We start from the raw sequence: 17,366 nt of genomic DNA, 5'->3' as shown, positions 1-17,366 counted from the left end.
TAATGGTTCTCTACCTGAAATATGTGTCCCTGTCTACAAACCCCCCGAGAATGAAAAAGAATCCATTCTGCCCCTGTTCTGATTTCTCCACCTTTCTGTAAATGTGTGTGAAACCAGCCGTTTCAGACTTCAGTGTTTTTGTTACGTAACAACAATATCCGGTCTGTCACGGGAAGTCAGAGCTCGGAGCTTGTTCAGCCCATAGACTGTATAAAATAATACTGAATCCCTCCTCCGTTTTTCATTACCTGCACACGTGTGCTAACAAGGAGCTTAGGAGGGAGGCATGCTAGTTGTAGGCTGTCTTAATAAACACAAAGGTCGGTTTTACTCCCCACGTCTGCAGATTTGAAGATCTAGTGGATGATTTTTATTTATCATGGATAAATGCTAGCGCTAGTTAGCATAGCTACATAGCTACATGTCGTAGCTGTAGCTGTGTACCAAGACACACGTCGACATACTGACAAATAAAACAACAAGAAACACTAAATCTGTGACCAATCCTTCAGAAAAGGTCCCGCTGCCTTTCTGGTAGAGGTCGGTTTTACTCCCCACGTCTGCAGATTTGAAGATCTAGTGGATGATTTTTATTTATCATGGATAAGTGCTAGCGCTAGTTAGAATAGCCACATAGCTACATGTTCGTAGCTGTGTACTCAGACACACGTCAACATACTGATAAATAAAACAACAAGAAACACTAAATCTGTGACCAATCCTTCAGAAAGGTCCTGCTGCAGGCGCCTCTCCGTCAGGATCAGATTCTGGATCAGATTCAGAGGGTTGAAGTAACGTGATCTCTGTATATTCAGCCAACATGTAAACATTAGATCAATGTGCTGGACAGCCGAGGCACATCCACTTCCTGAGGGGGCGTGGTCAGGGAGAAAACAGAGTGTTCTGAGGAGGACTGAAGAAGAGGACTTTTCAGGCAGACCAAAATCTGATTTCAAAGTGTTTTTTGAGCATAAACTTTAAAGACATGTTTTGGGGACCTCTTAGACCAATATATGTTGATGAAAAAAGCGTGATATGTCACCTTTAAATACTTTGCATACGCCTAAACAGAAGGAGACACGTCAGTCCAAAAAAGGATTCATATTCAATCCTCTTTGCATTCAGTCAATCCCTCCTCTGGCTGCGGCACCCAATCCTTACCTGCCACAAGATCACCTGTGCAGTTTTGCATGGTAAATGTGTCCGTCAGGCACTGAATGCAAACACACACACGTACTCTGCCCCTCCTCAGAAAACCCTGAGGGAACAATCTGTCTTTAAAGAGATGAATTGTACCCACTGTTAGAGGTGGTGCATGTATACTGTATGTATATTATATGACTGTGTTTTAATTTGTTTAGATGGGCCAGGTGAGCAGGAGATGGAGGTTCAGGACGGAGCCACCAACCAGACCGATAGAAGAAATGACCCAAGCCCATCACAGGTGACAGTAACTCTAGTTCTGTGGATGCTCAGTCATCTTGATTCTCCATACATAACCTGAATGTGTTGATTTGTCGTACGCAGGCGATGCTGAGCGGTGAAGAGGGCTTGGATGATGAGGAGAAAACCAGAAGAAGGGCTGAGAGGAGGAGAGCAAAAAAGAAAGTGAGTACAGTCACGGTTTGTTGATGTCGTTCTTTTCTTCCTGCTCCGTCTTAAAGAAGTGTATAGAAGTTACCGCTGAGACACAAAAGAACAAAACTTACTTTTTAATCAAGTTTATTTGTGTGTATTTAGTCTCCTCCTCTCTATTCTTCATGTAATCATGTCTGTATGATAAACAGCAACATGTATCAGCTGTAGATTAACAGAACACACTCTGAATCTCTGTGGAAAAGTAAACAGAGATCGTAGGGGGCCCGGAGGCAGGCGACCGAACTATCAGAGAGACCACACTGCCCTCTAGTGTTTCTGCAGAGAATTGTTGCGCGTCACGGACACATCGACGCACAAGTATGTGTCCATGATGCGCAGCCTACGGGGCTGTCGCAGAAGTATAAATCAGCCTTTAGGTTTCCTGTGTTTCTGCAGACATCCTCTAGTGGACACTCCATGAACTGCAGTTTATAACACTTCTGAAAGGGCTTCATATTTTAAAGGTGACATATCATGCAAAATTGACTTTTTAATGGTTCTCTACCTGAAATATGTGTCCCTGTCTACAAACCCCCCGAGAATGAAAAGAATCCATCCTGCCCCTGTTCTGATTTCTACACCTTTCTGTAAATGTGTGCTGAAACCAGCCGTTTCAGACTTCAGTGTTTTTCATACGTCACAACGCCATCCGGAAGTCAGAGCTTGAAGCTTGTTCAGCCCATAGACTGTATAAAATACAACTCAACCCCTCCTCCGTTTTTCATTCCCTGCACACATGTGTGCTAACAAGGAGCTTAGGAGGGAGGCATGCTAGTTGTAGGCTGTCTTAATAAACACAAAGGTCGGTTTGACTCCCCACGTCTGCAGATTTGAAGATCTAGTGGATGATTTTTATTTAGCGCTAGTTAGCATAGCCACATAGCTACATGTTTGTAGCTGTGTGCCAAGACACACGTCGACATACTGACAAATAAAACAACAAGAAACACTAAATCTGTGACCGATGGTTCAGAAAGGTCCTGCTGCAGGCGCCTCTCTGTCAGGATCAGATTCTGGATCAGATTCAGAGGGTTGTGAGCAGCCGTGTATATTCAGCCAACATGTAAACATTAGATCAACGTGCTGGACAGCCGAGGCCACACCCACTTCCTGAGGGGGCGTGGTCAGAGAGCTCATTCTCATGTAAAGGCACAGACACAGAAAACAGCCTGTTCTGAGCAGGGCTGAAAAAGAGGGGTTTACAGGCAGACCAGAATCTGATTTCAAAGTGTTTTTATGAGCAATAAACTTTAAAGACATGTTTTGGGGACCTCTTAGACCAATATATGCTGATGAAAAGGAGCATAATATGTCACCTTTAAGACCAGAGGTTGCTGCTTGGTAACCAACAACCAAGAGGTGATGGAGCATGTGCAGAAGCTGCCTCTTACCTGTGGAACTGCAAATAAGACTCCCCCCCCTCCTCTCTTGAAATGTTGAATCATTGTTGAACGACCTGTTTGCACTGACTGTATCTCAGCCCCCTGTTGCACAAACATACGCCTCTGAATGAACAACCTCAGAGTTTCTCTCCTTACTATAAAAAGGATGAATCAGTCGAGTCATGTTATGACTATTTATTTGAACAAATAGTATGACTTGACTTTCCTGAGTCTGGCTCAATCTGATGTCCTCATTCAGACGGTTGTGCAACGAGGAAGTTTGTTTTTTATTTCCATATTGTGACATCATGCAGGCCGCGTCTAGACTGCACCAAACACATCAGCGCTCATGCAACAATGAAGTGATTTATTTTCTGGTCTACGTTGAGACATGAGCAAAGCACTTTGCAGCTTTTAGCAAGTTGCAGTGGCAAGGACAAACTTCCTTTAACAGGCAGAAACCTCCAGCAGGACCAGACTCATGTTAGACACACATCTGCTGAGACCGTGTTGGAGAGAGGGATAGAGGGAGATGAAGAGAGAGAGAGATGATAGTGGGGAGACAGATAGTAGTAGTTGTAGCAGCTGGAGTCTGGCACGTCCACAGCAGCAGAGATCCAGAGGAACCTACGAGACAAGGGAGCTCAGGGACTCCAGAAAGGTCTATGGTTAGTAACTTTAATTGGATGTACTTACCTTTACACTGAGGGCATGCTCACTGTTGACAGTAGAAGTTTGTCTATCAAAGCTTTGAAACAAGCCTCAGTGTTAACATCACTCCAGTATAGTTTGTCTTCATATTATAAACCCATCTGTTAGATACTGTAGACGTAAGACGAGTGCTGACTCTGTAACAACCGTTTAATGCAGATTAATATATTTATTTAGAGTCTATTTTTATTAGGCATCGACCTCACACTCACAGGCTTCTTGTCAAAACGTTTACAAGCATTAAAAAACACGTGAGTGGAGGCTACGCCTTTGAGATGCAGCTCAGGAGTCTCAGATGTCACATAATGCAGGCCGCCTCATAAATAACAATGTGTCTGTTGTGTGAGAGATGCTAGTTAAACCACGTCTCTTACACTCATGGTGCTCTGCTCTCTCTCAGTTGGTCCCTCCAATGAATGTTTAAAGTTAGAAACATGGGGCGCTGGTGGCCTAGCGGTCTAAGCACCCCACATATAGAGGCTATAGTCCTCAATGCAGAGGTTGTAGGTTCGACTCCCGGACCCGTGACTGTTTCCTGCATGTCTTCCCCCTCCCTCCACTCCCCACGTTCCCTGTCTCTGATGTCCTGTCTAATAATGGCAAAAAGTCCTCCCCCAAAAGATACAGATATATATATTTGAAAAAATATATAAAAAAATATATAAAATATATACAAATCTAAAAAATAAAATAATCTAAATATAATATAAACTAATAATTTAAGTGTATATATATATATTAGAATATATAAATACATTATAAAAAAATATATATATAATAAATATATGTTAAAGTATATATATATATATATATATATATATATATATATATATATATATATATATATATATTTAAAAATATATATATATATTTAAAAAATATATATGTAAATAATATATAAATTAAAGTATACATATATATTTATTTAAGAAATATATATACATATTTAAAAGAATATATATAAATAAAAAGATGTATATATGTAAAAATATATATATATACTGTATATATATGTATATATAAATGTGTATAAAATATATATATATGTATATATAAATGTGAATATATATATATATAGTATATATATACAAATATATATATATATATATATAGTATATATATACAAATATATATATATATTTAAAAGATACATATATATGTATTTAAGAAATATATATACACATTTAAAAGAATATATATAAATAAAAAGATGTATATATGTAAAAAGATATATATATACTGTATATATATATGTATATATAAATGTGTATAAAATATATATATATGTATATATAAATGTGTATAAATATATATATATATATATAGTATATATATACAAATATATATATATATATATATAGTATATATATACAAATATATATATATATATAAAATATGTATAATAGATATATAAAGTGGATATATTAAAAGATAGATATTTATATATAAAGATATATATATATGTAAAATATATATATATTTTAAAATTAGAAACATGAAACGGAACAAAACACAACCTGTGCACATTTCAATAAACATGCAGCGTGTCTTTGCCCACATCAACAAGCTGCTGCCTCTTCAACCTGCGCTCTTTAAACAAAGTGTGAAAATAAAGTGGAACTTTGTCCTCATTATTGATAGTAGCAGCCACATGTCCCACATCACCACACCTGTCTTTACTTTACTACCTGTTACCCCGCCTGTCGTATCAGTGTTTTTTTCACAGCTGATGCAGTATTTACCTCCTTGCCCTGTTCCCTTCATCCTACCACACCCTCCTTGTCCCCGTTCCCACCAGTGGCGGCTGGCCAATAGGGGCGCTAGGGCGCCGCCCCACCACCCACCACAAGACATTAAAAAAAAAAAAAAAAAAAAAATTAAATAATAAAATAATATCCTGAACTGTATGTATATATATTTTAAAATGAGCAAGATTAATATTGTATAGTTAAATAATTATTAGCAAAGCTGTTTCGTTCATCTGTGTTGTCTACAGTCTATGTTGGTGACGTATGTTCCCCATGGGTTTTCCCCATAGACTGGTTTTCTCCGGTTTTCCTCCGGGGCGCAGAAATCTTTGGCCATAGACTCTCGTTAAAAGTTGTACATGCGCAGTAGCTCCTCTTCAATACAAGAGATAGGGCCGTGTCGGGGCGCACCTTCCCTGCGCCCAGAGCTGAATGCAGCTTGATTTACATACCACCACCCTCCTGTCATGGGGCTGACGTCACAGCTGTCAAAGCGCGGTTGATTGACAGCTCGAGCCGTGGGAGTAGGAGACGATCGGACAGAGACGCAAAATGAAGGGAGAGAAAGTAAATAACTCAGTGAAGTCACTCAAAACATCACCTTAGAGAGGAGAATGTACCAGGAGAAGCTCCACGTGAAAGAGCGTGGACCTGATCAGCCCAACATCAACATTAATCATCAGTCCAAACGACAGAGGGAGACAATACACCCGGTCTGTTTCCAGGACCTGATTTAGCAACAAGGCTAACTACATGCAGTGAAGCTAATGCGTTAGTCTGCTTTCCCTGCCTCCTTTTCCAAACATCAGGATCTGACCCATCATGGATTAAGACAGGTATCACTGATTTAAAGCACTTTTCAGAAAAGTTAAACTGGCAGGAATAGTAATGCTATTATTTGACAGATTATTTGTTAACAAGCATTATACACAGTGTAACAGCGCCCTCTGCTGGCGAGCATGTAATATCATTACTACACACACATTAATTGGTGATGCATGAATAATATCTACACCTCTTTAAATAAGTACTGAGACAATGATTAGCTTACACAGCTTATACAAATGGTAAACACAAATCTTATTAATCAATGATCTACTGAAGCTATTTAGCCTACTGCACCAGTGGCAGCCTGAATACTGCAGTCACGAGACACCATCACCATGGTCACTTATCTATTACAGGTGATGCAGCAAGACAATCAAATGAATCTCACTGAATCTGCGAGGTGCTTCTCAACACTGAAGAGAATCAAGACCTTCCTCAGGAACACAATGTCACAGGATCGTCTCAATGAATTGGCCGTGCTCTCTATGGAGAAGAAACTTGTCAAAAGCATCCCTGACTTTAACCATAGAGTCATTGAGAAATTTGTTTCTCTCAAGGAAAGAAGAGCAAAATTTATGAACAAAAGTTAGAACAGTACATGACATTACAATGTTGCTTTTGCTGTTTTCGTGTATGTAAATACACTGGTGTGATACCCCAGACATTTACCAAAAAGCAAGCAAACATGTACTATTTTGGAGTTATAGCCCCCCCTGGAGAAAACTCCACCAGCCGCCACTGGTTCCCACGTGTGTTTTTATTCTGGCTGCACATCTGTGTCCAAATGTGTCTCTGTCACCATCACACAGCCACCCTGTCCTTGCTCTTCTTTCAGAGGCAGAAAGAACGCAAGAAGATGGAGAAAGGGGAGAGGATGGAGGACGCGTCAGAGCAGGTGAATACCAGACAGAAGAGTTTTCATAAAGTTCTTAGAATCACCTTTATGTCCAAATATGGGCATGCATGAAGCTTCAAATGTGCACACACTGCAAAAACACAAAACTAAGTCTCTTATTTCAGGTATAAAATGTCTTTTTAGACTTAATAAGCCACATTCTCCAAACAAGTCCAGAAAAATGTCTTATTCTAAAATACTAAAAGCCATAAATAAGACCTGAAATGCTTGTAATGAGCAAAAAAAATCTGCCAATGGAATCAGAAACATGCACCATTAAAGTTCCTTGAAATAAGAATAATGTTTCAATTCAAGAAACTTCACAAGTACACTTGTCTTATTCCATTGGCAGAATTATTTTTACCCATTAGATGCAATTCAGGCCTTAAATATGGGTTGTTGAATGAATGAATGAATGTGGATTATTTGAAGTCTAAGAAGATATTTTTACCTGAAATGAGACACAAACAAATGCTTAGTTTTGAGTTCTTGCAGTGGCACATTGCTTTGTGAATATCTGCTCATGCAGTCTTTAAAGATATATATTTTTATTATGGAGTCACTTTCTCTTAACATCTCCAGATGTTTTCCTTCAAATCTGTGACCAACTGAGCCCTGTGACGCTGCCTTATCTCTGCAAACCTTATTACTTTGAGTTCTGTTTCCTCTCCGGTCTCTCCTTGACATGTTTTTCATTTCTCTGGTATGCATACATTACCCCTCCTAAGATACACACGACTCTAATACCTGAGGAATGCAGAGGAATGTTTGCCTTTAAATGTTCTGTAACACAAACTGCTTCCCAAAAAGTACAACATTGCAGATTAATACTGAAGACATCAAAACTATGAAATAATCTGGTTTTGCCATAATCTGGATTACAACAGTAGTCAAACAGGACTCTCCATTGTGTACTAACCCTACCTCTGAACAACACAACTGATGGTCTCAAACACATTAAGAAGGCAAGTCATTCTACAAATGAACTCTTGACAAGGCTCGTGTTAATTAGAAACCATTCCAGGAGACCACTTCATGAAGCGGACTGAGAGAATACCAAGAGTGTGGAAAGCTGTCATGAAGGAAAAAGGGGGCTACTTTACAGAATCTAAAATATAAAACATATTCTGCTTTGTTTAACACTTTTTTTGGTAACACTTTACAATAAGGGTCCCTTAATTAGTGTTAGTTAATGCATTATTAAGCATTAATTAACAGTTTTAAAATAGTTTAATAATCGTTATAATGTATTACCTAACATTAACTAACACATTAGTTAGTGCATTAATAGGCAGTTAATTAATGTCCACTGCTCAGAGTTAATTAATACATTATTAAGCATTAATAAAAGTTACAAAACTTAATTAGTTAACCATTAGTGAATGCTTTCTGGACCCTTATTGTAAAGTGTAACACATGCATCACTTAAGTAACACATTATAAATGCTAAACTGCCTCATAAGCATTACTTAACCATAATTAAGCATTAGTGAATGCTTTTTGGACCCTTATTGTAAAGTGTAACACATGTATCTCTTAGGTAACACATACGCTGAAGCAAAATGAGTTGAAATGTAGTTGAAGCAACACATATAAAGAATTCAACACATTTTATTTAGAATAAAACAGATAATCACAGATAACATCTCATCTGGCACAGAGAAGTACGGTGGCCCTGAGAGCTCACAGCACTGCAACTTAAGAAAACACATGCAAAAAGACAAAACACAAGAAAATTAAGAAAACATCTTCATCAATTTGACAACACGCGATGCAAAGACCACAGCACAATACATTAGAAAAACGCGCTGCAAATAGACAGCAACACGTGTTTCCAGAGGACACTTAAAAGTGATGCACACGCTTATGCTTATGCTGATGAGGCAGTTTAGCATTTATAATGTGTTACTTAAGTGATGCATGTGTTACACTTTACAATAAGGGTCCAGAAAGCATTCATTAATGGTTAACTAATTAAGTTTTGTAACTTTTATTAATGCTTAATAATGTATTAATTAACTCTGAGCACTGGACATTAATTAACTGCTTATTAATGCATTAACTAATGTGTTAGTTAATGTTAGGGTAATACATTATAACGATTATTAAACTATTATTAAACTGTTAATTAATGCTTAATAATGCATTAACTAATGCTAATTAAGGGACCCTTATTGTAAAGTGTTACCCTTTTTTTTAAATTAAATAATTTCATATATGTTCTTTCATAGTTTTGATGTCTTCAGTATTAATCTACAGTGTTTACAATAATTAAAATAAATACAAACCCTTGAATGAGAAGGTGTTTCCAAACATTTGACTGGTAGTGTATCTAAATAAAAAAGGTAGCTCTCATCCAAGTGTTGTAAATCCATCGCTCCAATGTCCACTTAAAGAAACACTTTCACTTTTAAAGCTTTTTTTATTCTAAGAAGTTCAGTTACTTTTATTGATATAGCAGAAATAAAGAGATTAAAGTGAATACAGACGTCTACACAGCATGAATATAATGGAATACAAATAAGGGGAATAAAAGATATGAAAAGATAAATCCTCATCAGAAACGGTCTGACTGAAGAGTGGCTCGTGGATCAGAGCCAGAACTAGATCACTAACTGATCATTAAAAGCCTAAAATCAGTTCTTAAAGGCCCTGTGAGGAGTTTTTAACTGGCTGAGAAACAGGCTGAAACTGATACTGATGCCTCTTTATGACCCTCAAAAGCAAACAAGACCATCTACAACAACACTGATACTTTCTCTGTTGTCATTTTAATGTCTAAAACTGCTCTGAGGCGGTAGGTGTCAGAACACATGATTGACATCTCGCTTTAGAAACACCCTTTTTTGGCTGTTTTCATTGCAAATAATCACATTGTAAGATAAGTTTAAATGTTAAAAGATAACAGGATGAGGTTATTGCCTGAAGACAATTATTTTGCATGTACAGGACAAGAGATAAGAGGTATAACTTTGTCCACAAGGGGGCGCCAGAATCGATACAAGCTAAAAGTTCCTCACAGCAGCTTTAAGTAATGCTGGGATTAAGGAGGTACGACAGGCAGAACTCTTCTCTGTGGATTACAATGTATTTTCTCTTCATGGGTTAGAAAAAGCTAAATGAAAATGCTAAAATGGTTAGCATTTTTAAAAGCTAACTTTAAGACCTACCTTTTTATTCTCGCTTTAACTGAGTTTTATTCTTATAACAGTTTTATTTCACCTTACTTACTTTATTTATTTATTATCTAGTACAAATTTTAGTCACTTTTTATTTTATTTTATTTTATTTTATTTTTTAAGTAAAGCATCTTATTTTCTTTCAATGGTTTAATATTTTAGAGTTGTATTATCTTAGAAATGTATTTTATTTTGGCGAGTTTAATTTCCTGTGTTGAGTTTTAACATCTTATTTTTACCTCCAGTGTTTCCTCATTAAGATATCATGAGAGTGTTTCCTCAGTCCATTCAGAAACTTCTTTTTTATTTTTCATTTATTTATTTATTTTTCATTATTATTATTATTGTTGTTGCATATATTGTGTTCTTAACTTTAGGATTGTGGGGTGGGTTTGTGGTCAGGGCTGGGTTGGGATTAGGATGGGGGGTCTTTTTATTTTTATCTATATATTTTATTTTTAATTGATTCTATTTTAAGTTGTTTTCATGTACAGCATTTTGTGTTACGATGTCATTGTATGAGAAGCGCTTTATGAATAAAGTCTGATTGCTTATTCTTCTTTCTGATCTTTTCAAATATTCTATTATTTCGTGCAACAGGAAGAAGAAGCACCCGGAGCGGGGACAGAGAGTGACAGTGAGGAGCCCGAATCAGACCGAGCTCTCACTATAACAGAGAACAAGAGCAACCGGCAGCTGCCCTGCAGAGCCTCAGAGGAGGTGGGTGTATGACAGGATGTTCTTAATCCCTACAGTGTTGACAGTCAGTGAAGGCATCAGGAGAGGTGTAGAGAGTGTGCGCAGTAGAGAGGAGAGACAAGGGGAGAAGTTCTTCATTCATTCAAACATTGATTGTTGCTTTGTTGGTTGGCGTGATCACGCCGATCAGAGCCCCTGTGGTGAGAGCTTTTTAGACTCTGATCCGGACTACAGTATTAAGCAAAGCAACTCATCGGGTCAGAGGGGACAGACCTGAGGTCGAGTGAGAGGGGCAGGAAAATAGAGTCAGGGGAAGCAGAGGCAGGAGGCTGGGGAAATGTACGCACAGGAGGCGGGCAGAACGGCAGGGCGGGATCTGATTGGTTGAAAATTTTGGCTCCCAAAAACAGTGATTGGTTGATGTTTTCCCAGGTTTACTCCGGCTGTAGATAGCAGCTTGTTTTCACTCTTTTTTAAGAACACATTATGTATTGATTGCCATCAGGACATACAGATCATTTTAACCAGTATAACAAAAAGTGGATCTAAATCTGATTACCAACCCCAGCTTTAAAGAGGAAACATGCACTCAAATGATTTCATGTGGTGTGTTCACACTTTAAATGTATAATAAACTCTTGGTTTGTAAGAAAAACATGAAATGGTATCACGAAAACAATCAAATGTCCACACTGAGAACTTAAAGGTGACATATCATGCAAAATTGACTTTTTAATGGTTCTTTACCTGAAATATGTGTCCCTGTCTACAAACCCCCCGAGAATGAAAAAAATCCATTCTGCCCCTGTTCTGATTTCTCCACATTTCTGTAAATGTGTGTGAAACCAGCCGTTTCAGACTTCCGTGTTTTTCATACGTCACAACAATATCCGGTCTGTCACGGAGTCAGAGCTCGGAGCTTGTTCAGCCCATAGACTGTATAAAATACAACTCAACCCCTCCTCCGTTTTTCATTCCCTGCACAAATGTGTGCTAACAAGGAGCTTAGGAGGGAGGCATGCTAGTTGTAGGCTGTCTTAATAAACACAAAGGTCGGTTTTACTCCCCACGTCTGCAGATTTGAAGATCTAGTGGATGATTTTTATTTATCATGGATAAGTGCTAGCGCTAGTTAGCATAGCCACATAGCTACATGTTGGTAGATGTGTACCAAGACACACGTCTACATACTGATAAATAAAACAACAAGAAACACTAAATCTGTGACCAATGGTTCAGACAGGTCCTGCTACAGGCGCCTCTCCGTCAGGATCAGATTCAGAGGGTTGAAGTAACGTGATCTCTGAGCAGCCGTGTATATTCAGCCAACATGTAAACATTAGATCAACGTGCTGGACAGCCGAGGCACATCCACTTCATGAGGGGGCATGGTCAGAGGGAAAACAGAGTGTTCTGAAGAGGACTGAAGAAGAGGGCTTTTCAGGCAGACCAAAATCTGATTTCAAAGTGTTTTTTTGAGCATAAACTTTAAAGACATGTTTTGGGGACCTCTTAGACCAATATATATTGATGAAAAAAGCGTGATATGTCACCTTTAAACTGACAGTAGACTCGTCTGTAATCTATCACAGACTTTCTGCTCCATGATCTTCTTTTTAATGTAACTTCCTGCTGTTTCAGGAGCCGGAGTGGGACGTCAGCAGTGCTTTTGTGGCCAAAGCTGCCAGCCACATCAAACTGAAATCCCCCAAGAGCAGAGCTTCACAGTTCTCCAGAGAGAACAAGGAGAACGAGGCCCAGAGCAGCCAGGAGGTACACACACAGTTCACATCCACTGCCACCTACCCAGACCTCTCCGTGCTCTGTCTCTTCTTCTCCTGAAGAATGGAAATGAGGTTCTTCTGGATGTTTGTCTGACTGTCTAATGTGTTTGCAGATGGAGACCACAGAAGAGATGAAGAGGAGGGGGGAGGCTCTCACAGGTGACTCTTCTTAGACCATTTCTTTCAAGTTTTTGTGCAAATTTGGTGATTCATTCAACTTTTCCTTCATGACGATTTCATCCTTCACACATTCAGCTGCTTTACATTCTAGTGTCTTGTGTTCAGTCAAACTTTTAATGACATACAACAAATGGAGACATTTTTCTTTAAGGTAACATTTTAAAAAGATACGTTTATAAGTCCATGTGTGAGCGTGTGTTTGTGTGTTCTTCAGTGCAGGGCATTCAGATGTTCCAGCAGGGCCAGTTCAGCCAGGCGGTGCACACGTTCACAGAAGCCATCGACTGTGACCCCAAAGACCACAGGTGAGTGAGCAGAGACGTGAACTCAAAAGACACCTGGGCCCGTATGCACGTCCAGCCATTACACCAAGGGGACCGTTAGTCTTGACGTAGGGTTATGGAACGGCCCATTTGGCGGTAGCGTTAGCCGCATGCACGACTGCAAATAATTAGCCAATTAACTAATTGCGCCATGAAAGCGAGGCTGGTGCAAAACGTCATGTGTCCACCAGGGAACCTCCTGGAAAACCACCATCCAACAAATTCAAACTGTGCATGCCTACTATGCATAAACAACAATAAACATGGCGAGCGGTACTGCTGTGACTGAGAGAAGATCAAGAAAAAGTTTCAGTGGAAGAAGAAGTGGACATTTTATTAGAAGAATATAGAATGAACAAACAGCTATCATCAGCTAGTCAATCCTCAAAGAGAACAAACAAGGAGAAAGGGAAAGTTTGGCTTCAGATCTTGAACCGGGTAAATGCGTGTGGTGTTTCTGAGCGCGCTCAGTAGAAGACCTACAAAATAAAATCAGCAACATGAAAACGGCTTTGCGCAACAAGCAACGCCACTGTTACGGGTGTGAGGGTGAACCCAAAAGCAGCACACTGGAGCCCGGAGGAAACAGCAGGTAACAGTCTTTACTAACCCGGTCACACAATGTCTCTTGAGAAGCTGGTTTCGCTGTGTGGAGGATCAGGCTGGAAACAGACGAGGAGCAGGCAAATCTCTTGGTCGGGGACAGAAGGCTGAGGTAGTTACCAGGGCAGAAACGAGGAAGGAAGGTCGGGGACAGGCAGGGTCGAAACCAGGAGATCAGTCCGAGGAAAAGTGCTGGAGAGTCTTGCATTTGCAGAGAGAACAATCTGGCACTGAGTGAGCTGAAACCTGGACTTAAAGGTGACATATCACGCTTTTTTCATCAACATATATTGGTCTAAGAGGTCCCCAAAACATGTCTTTAAAGTTTATGCTCAAAAAAACACTTTGAAATCAGATTTTGGTCTGCCTGAAAAACCCTCTTCTTCATTCCTCATCAGAACACTCTGTTTTCTCTCTGACCACGCCCCCTCAGGAAGTGGATGTGCCTCGGCTGTCCAGCACGTTGATCTAATGTTTACATGTTGGCTGAATATACACGGCTGCTCAGAGATCGCGTTACTTCAACCCTCTGAATCTGATCCTGACGGAGAGGCGCCTGTAGCAGGACCTTTCTGAAGGATTGGTCACAGATTTAGTGTTTCTTGTTGTTTTATTTATCAGTATGTAGACGTGTGTCTTGGTACACAGCTACGAACATGTAGCTATGTGGCTATGCTAACTAGCGCTAGCACTTATCCATGATAAATAAAAATCATCCACTAGATCTTCAAACCTGCAGACGTGGGGAGTAAAACCGACCTCTGCCAGAAAGGCAGCGGGACCTTTCTGAAGGATTGGTCACAGATTTAGTGTTTCTTGTTGTTTTATTTGTCAGTACGTAGACGTGTGTCTTGGTACACAGCTACAGCTACAGCTACAGCTATGAACATATAGCTATGTGGCTATGCTAATTAGCATTAGCACTTATCCATGACAAATAAAAATCATCCACTAGATCTTCAAATCTGCAGACGTGGGGAGTAAAACCGACCTTTGTGTTTATTAAGACAGCCTACAACTAGCATGCCTCCCTCCTAAGCTCCTTGTTAGCACACATGTGTGCAGGTAATGAAAAACGGAGGAGGGATTCAGTATTATTTTATACAGTCTATGGGCTGAACAAGCTCCGAGCTCTGACTCCGTGACAGACCGGATATTGTTGTTACGTAACAAAAACACTGAAGTCTGAAACGGCTCGTTTCACACACATTTACAGAAAGGTGGAGAAATCAGAACAGGGGCAGAATGGATTCTTTTCATTCTCGGGGGGTTTGTAGACATGCCAGGGAAACATATTTCAGGTAAAGAACCATTAAAAAGTCAATTTTGCATGATATGTCACCTTTAAATACTGGCAGCAGGTAATGAGAAACAGGTGATTTGTGTTGGCTTAATGAGGAGAGTGTGGTTCAGGTAAACGAAGGGGAGTGGAAATGTAGTGGGCTGAGAGGCTGAGCAGGTGTGGCAGGTGATAACTGTGACAGCCACAAACGTGGTCCAGGTGGAGGACCACCTGTCCCCCCATTGAAGGATGAGGACTTGTTAAAGGAGTTGTTTGAGAAGGATTCACTTCACGGTGTTGCTGGTAGGTTACCTAAGGATTATGTCGCGTCTCCTGAATCTAAATTTGCTGTATATTTCAACATCGTCATACTTTTCCAAAGGATTCATTCGATCCCTAAATATCCGTTGTCTTCTCATATTTCGTCTTAAAGGTGACATATCATGCAAAATGGACTTTTTAATGGTTCTCTACCTGAAATATGTGTCCCTGTCTACAAACCCCCTTGAAAAGTAAAATAATCCATTCTGCCCCTGTTCTGATTTCTCCACCTTTCTGTAAATGTGTGTGAAACGAGCCGTTTCAGTTTTCAGTGTTTTTCATACGTCACAACGCCATCCGGTCTGTCACAGGAAGTCAGAGCTCGGAGCTTGTTCAGCCCATAGACTGTATAAAATACAACTCAACCCCTCCTCTGTTTTTCATTACCTGCACACATGTGTGCTTACAAGGAGCTTAGGAGGGAGGCATGCTAGTTGTAGGCTGTCTTAATAAACACAAAGGTCGGTTTTACTCCCCACGTCTGCAGATTTGAAGATCTAGTGGATGATTTTTATTTTTCATGGAAAAGTGCTAGCGCTAGTTAGCATAGCCACATAGCTACATGTTCGTAGCTGTGTACCAAGACACACGTCTACATACTGACAAATAAAACAACAAGAAACACTAAATCTGTGACCAATCCTTCAGAAAGGTCCTGCTGCAGGCGCTTCTCCGTCAGGATCAGATTCTGGATCAGATTCAGAGGGCTGAAGTAACGCAGGTCTGTGAGCAGCTGTATATATTCAGCCAACATGTAAACATTAGATCAACGTGCTGGACAGCCGAGGCCACATCCACTTCCTGAGGGGGCGTGGTCAGAGAGCTCATTCTCATTTAAAGGCACAGACACAGAAAACAGCCTGTTCTGAGCAGGGCTGAAAAAGAGGGGTTTTCAGGCAGACCAAAATCTGATTTCAAAGTGTTTTTATGAGGAATAAACTTTAAAGACATGTTTTGGGGACCTCTTAGACCAATATATGTTGATGAAAAAGAGCAGAATATGTCAACTTTAAACGGTAACTCATAAGCACGATGTCCTCCATCCTTTAAACAGCCTAACAGGTGAGGTAATCCTGCCGTTAGCACCTGTAATGGTGGGGTCTACCTCCATTAAATGTAATGCTTTGTTGGGGCGTTAACCTGACTCATGCAGACTGCTAATTGATTTTTTTTTTCAGCATTCGTGATAACGGTCCCATTATCATCGCTAATTGCTGGACGTGCATACAGGCCCTGGTTTGTACTCTACTGAACACACCGCCTTATGTCTCTTTAACGTTTCTTCTAAACTCTCCTCCCGTGTCTCCGTGTGTCTCCCAGGTTCTACGGGAATCGGTCTTACTGTTACTTGTGTTTGGAGCAGTACTCCTCTGCCCTGACAGACGCCCGGAGGTCCATTCGGCTGGCCCCTGATTGGCCAAAGGGACACTTCCGTAAGGGCTGCGCTCTGATGGGGTTAAAGGTCAGTCCCTGGACTGTGCAAAAAAAATGAAGTGTATCATGTTGTGTTTTAATGCCTCCAAAGTTTCTTGCTCTGTGGTTATTTGTGTGTTCTTCAGCGGTACATTAGGGCGGAGGAGGCCATGGCGCAGGTGTTGAGGTTGGATCAACACTGTCAGGAAGCATCCAGTAGACTTTTTACCTGCAGAGTTCTGCAGCTCATGGTGAGACTCCAAAGCTTCCCGTCTTCTAGAGGCTTCCATCAAAGCTCAAAACTTCCAGATAACGCTGCGGTTACTTTCTCTCTGCTGAGATTTCTCTGGGCAAGGCCGACAACTGACCATCAAAAACTG

General features: G+C 40.0%; 1 protein-coding gene across 1 annotated transcript in view; it reads left to right on the top strand.

The window, feature by feature from the left end:
* The window catches only part of LOC117815932 (STI1-like protein), a 57,975-nt gene that overhangs the window by 25,381 nt on the left and 15,228 nt on the right, over positions 1-17,366 (top strand). Inside the window, exons 2-10 of the mRNA XM_034687965.1 lie at positions 1,362-1,444; positions 1,528-1,608; positions 7,143-7,202; positions 10,982-11,101; positions 12,722-12,853; positions 12,978-13,023; positions 13,259-13,349; positions 16,894-17,035; positions 17,133-17,237. Of these exons, the coding sequence (XP_034543856.1) occupies positions 1,362-1,444; positions 1,528-1,608; positions 7,143-7,202; positions 10,982-11,101; positions 12,722-12,853; positions 12,978-13,023; positions 13,259-13,349; positions 16,894-17,035; positions 17,133-17,237 (860 nt within the window). The remainder of the gene's footprint in view (positions 1-1,361; positions 1,445-1,527; positions 1,609-7,142; positions 7,203-10,981; positions 11,102-12,721; positions 12,854-12,977; positions 13,024-13,258; positions 13,350-16,893; positions 17,036-17,132; positions 17,238-17,366) is intronic.

This window comes from Notolabrus celidotus, chromosome 7 (genome assembly GCF_009762535.1).
Source record: "Notolabrus celidotus isolate fNotCel1 chromosome 7, fNotCel1.pri, whole genome shotgun sequence".
Taxonomy (NCBI): domain Eukaryota; kingdom Metazoa; phylum Chordata; class Actinopteri; order Labriformes; family Labridae; genus Notolabrus; species Notolabrus celidotus.
This window is presented reverse-complemented; position numbering and strand designations above follow the sequence as displayed.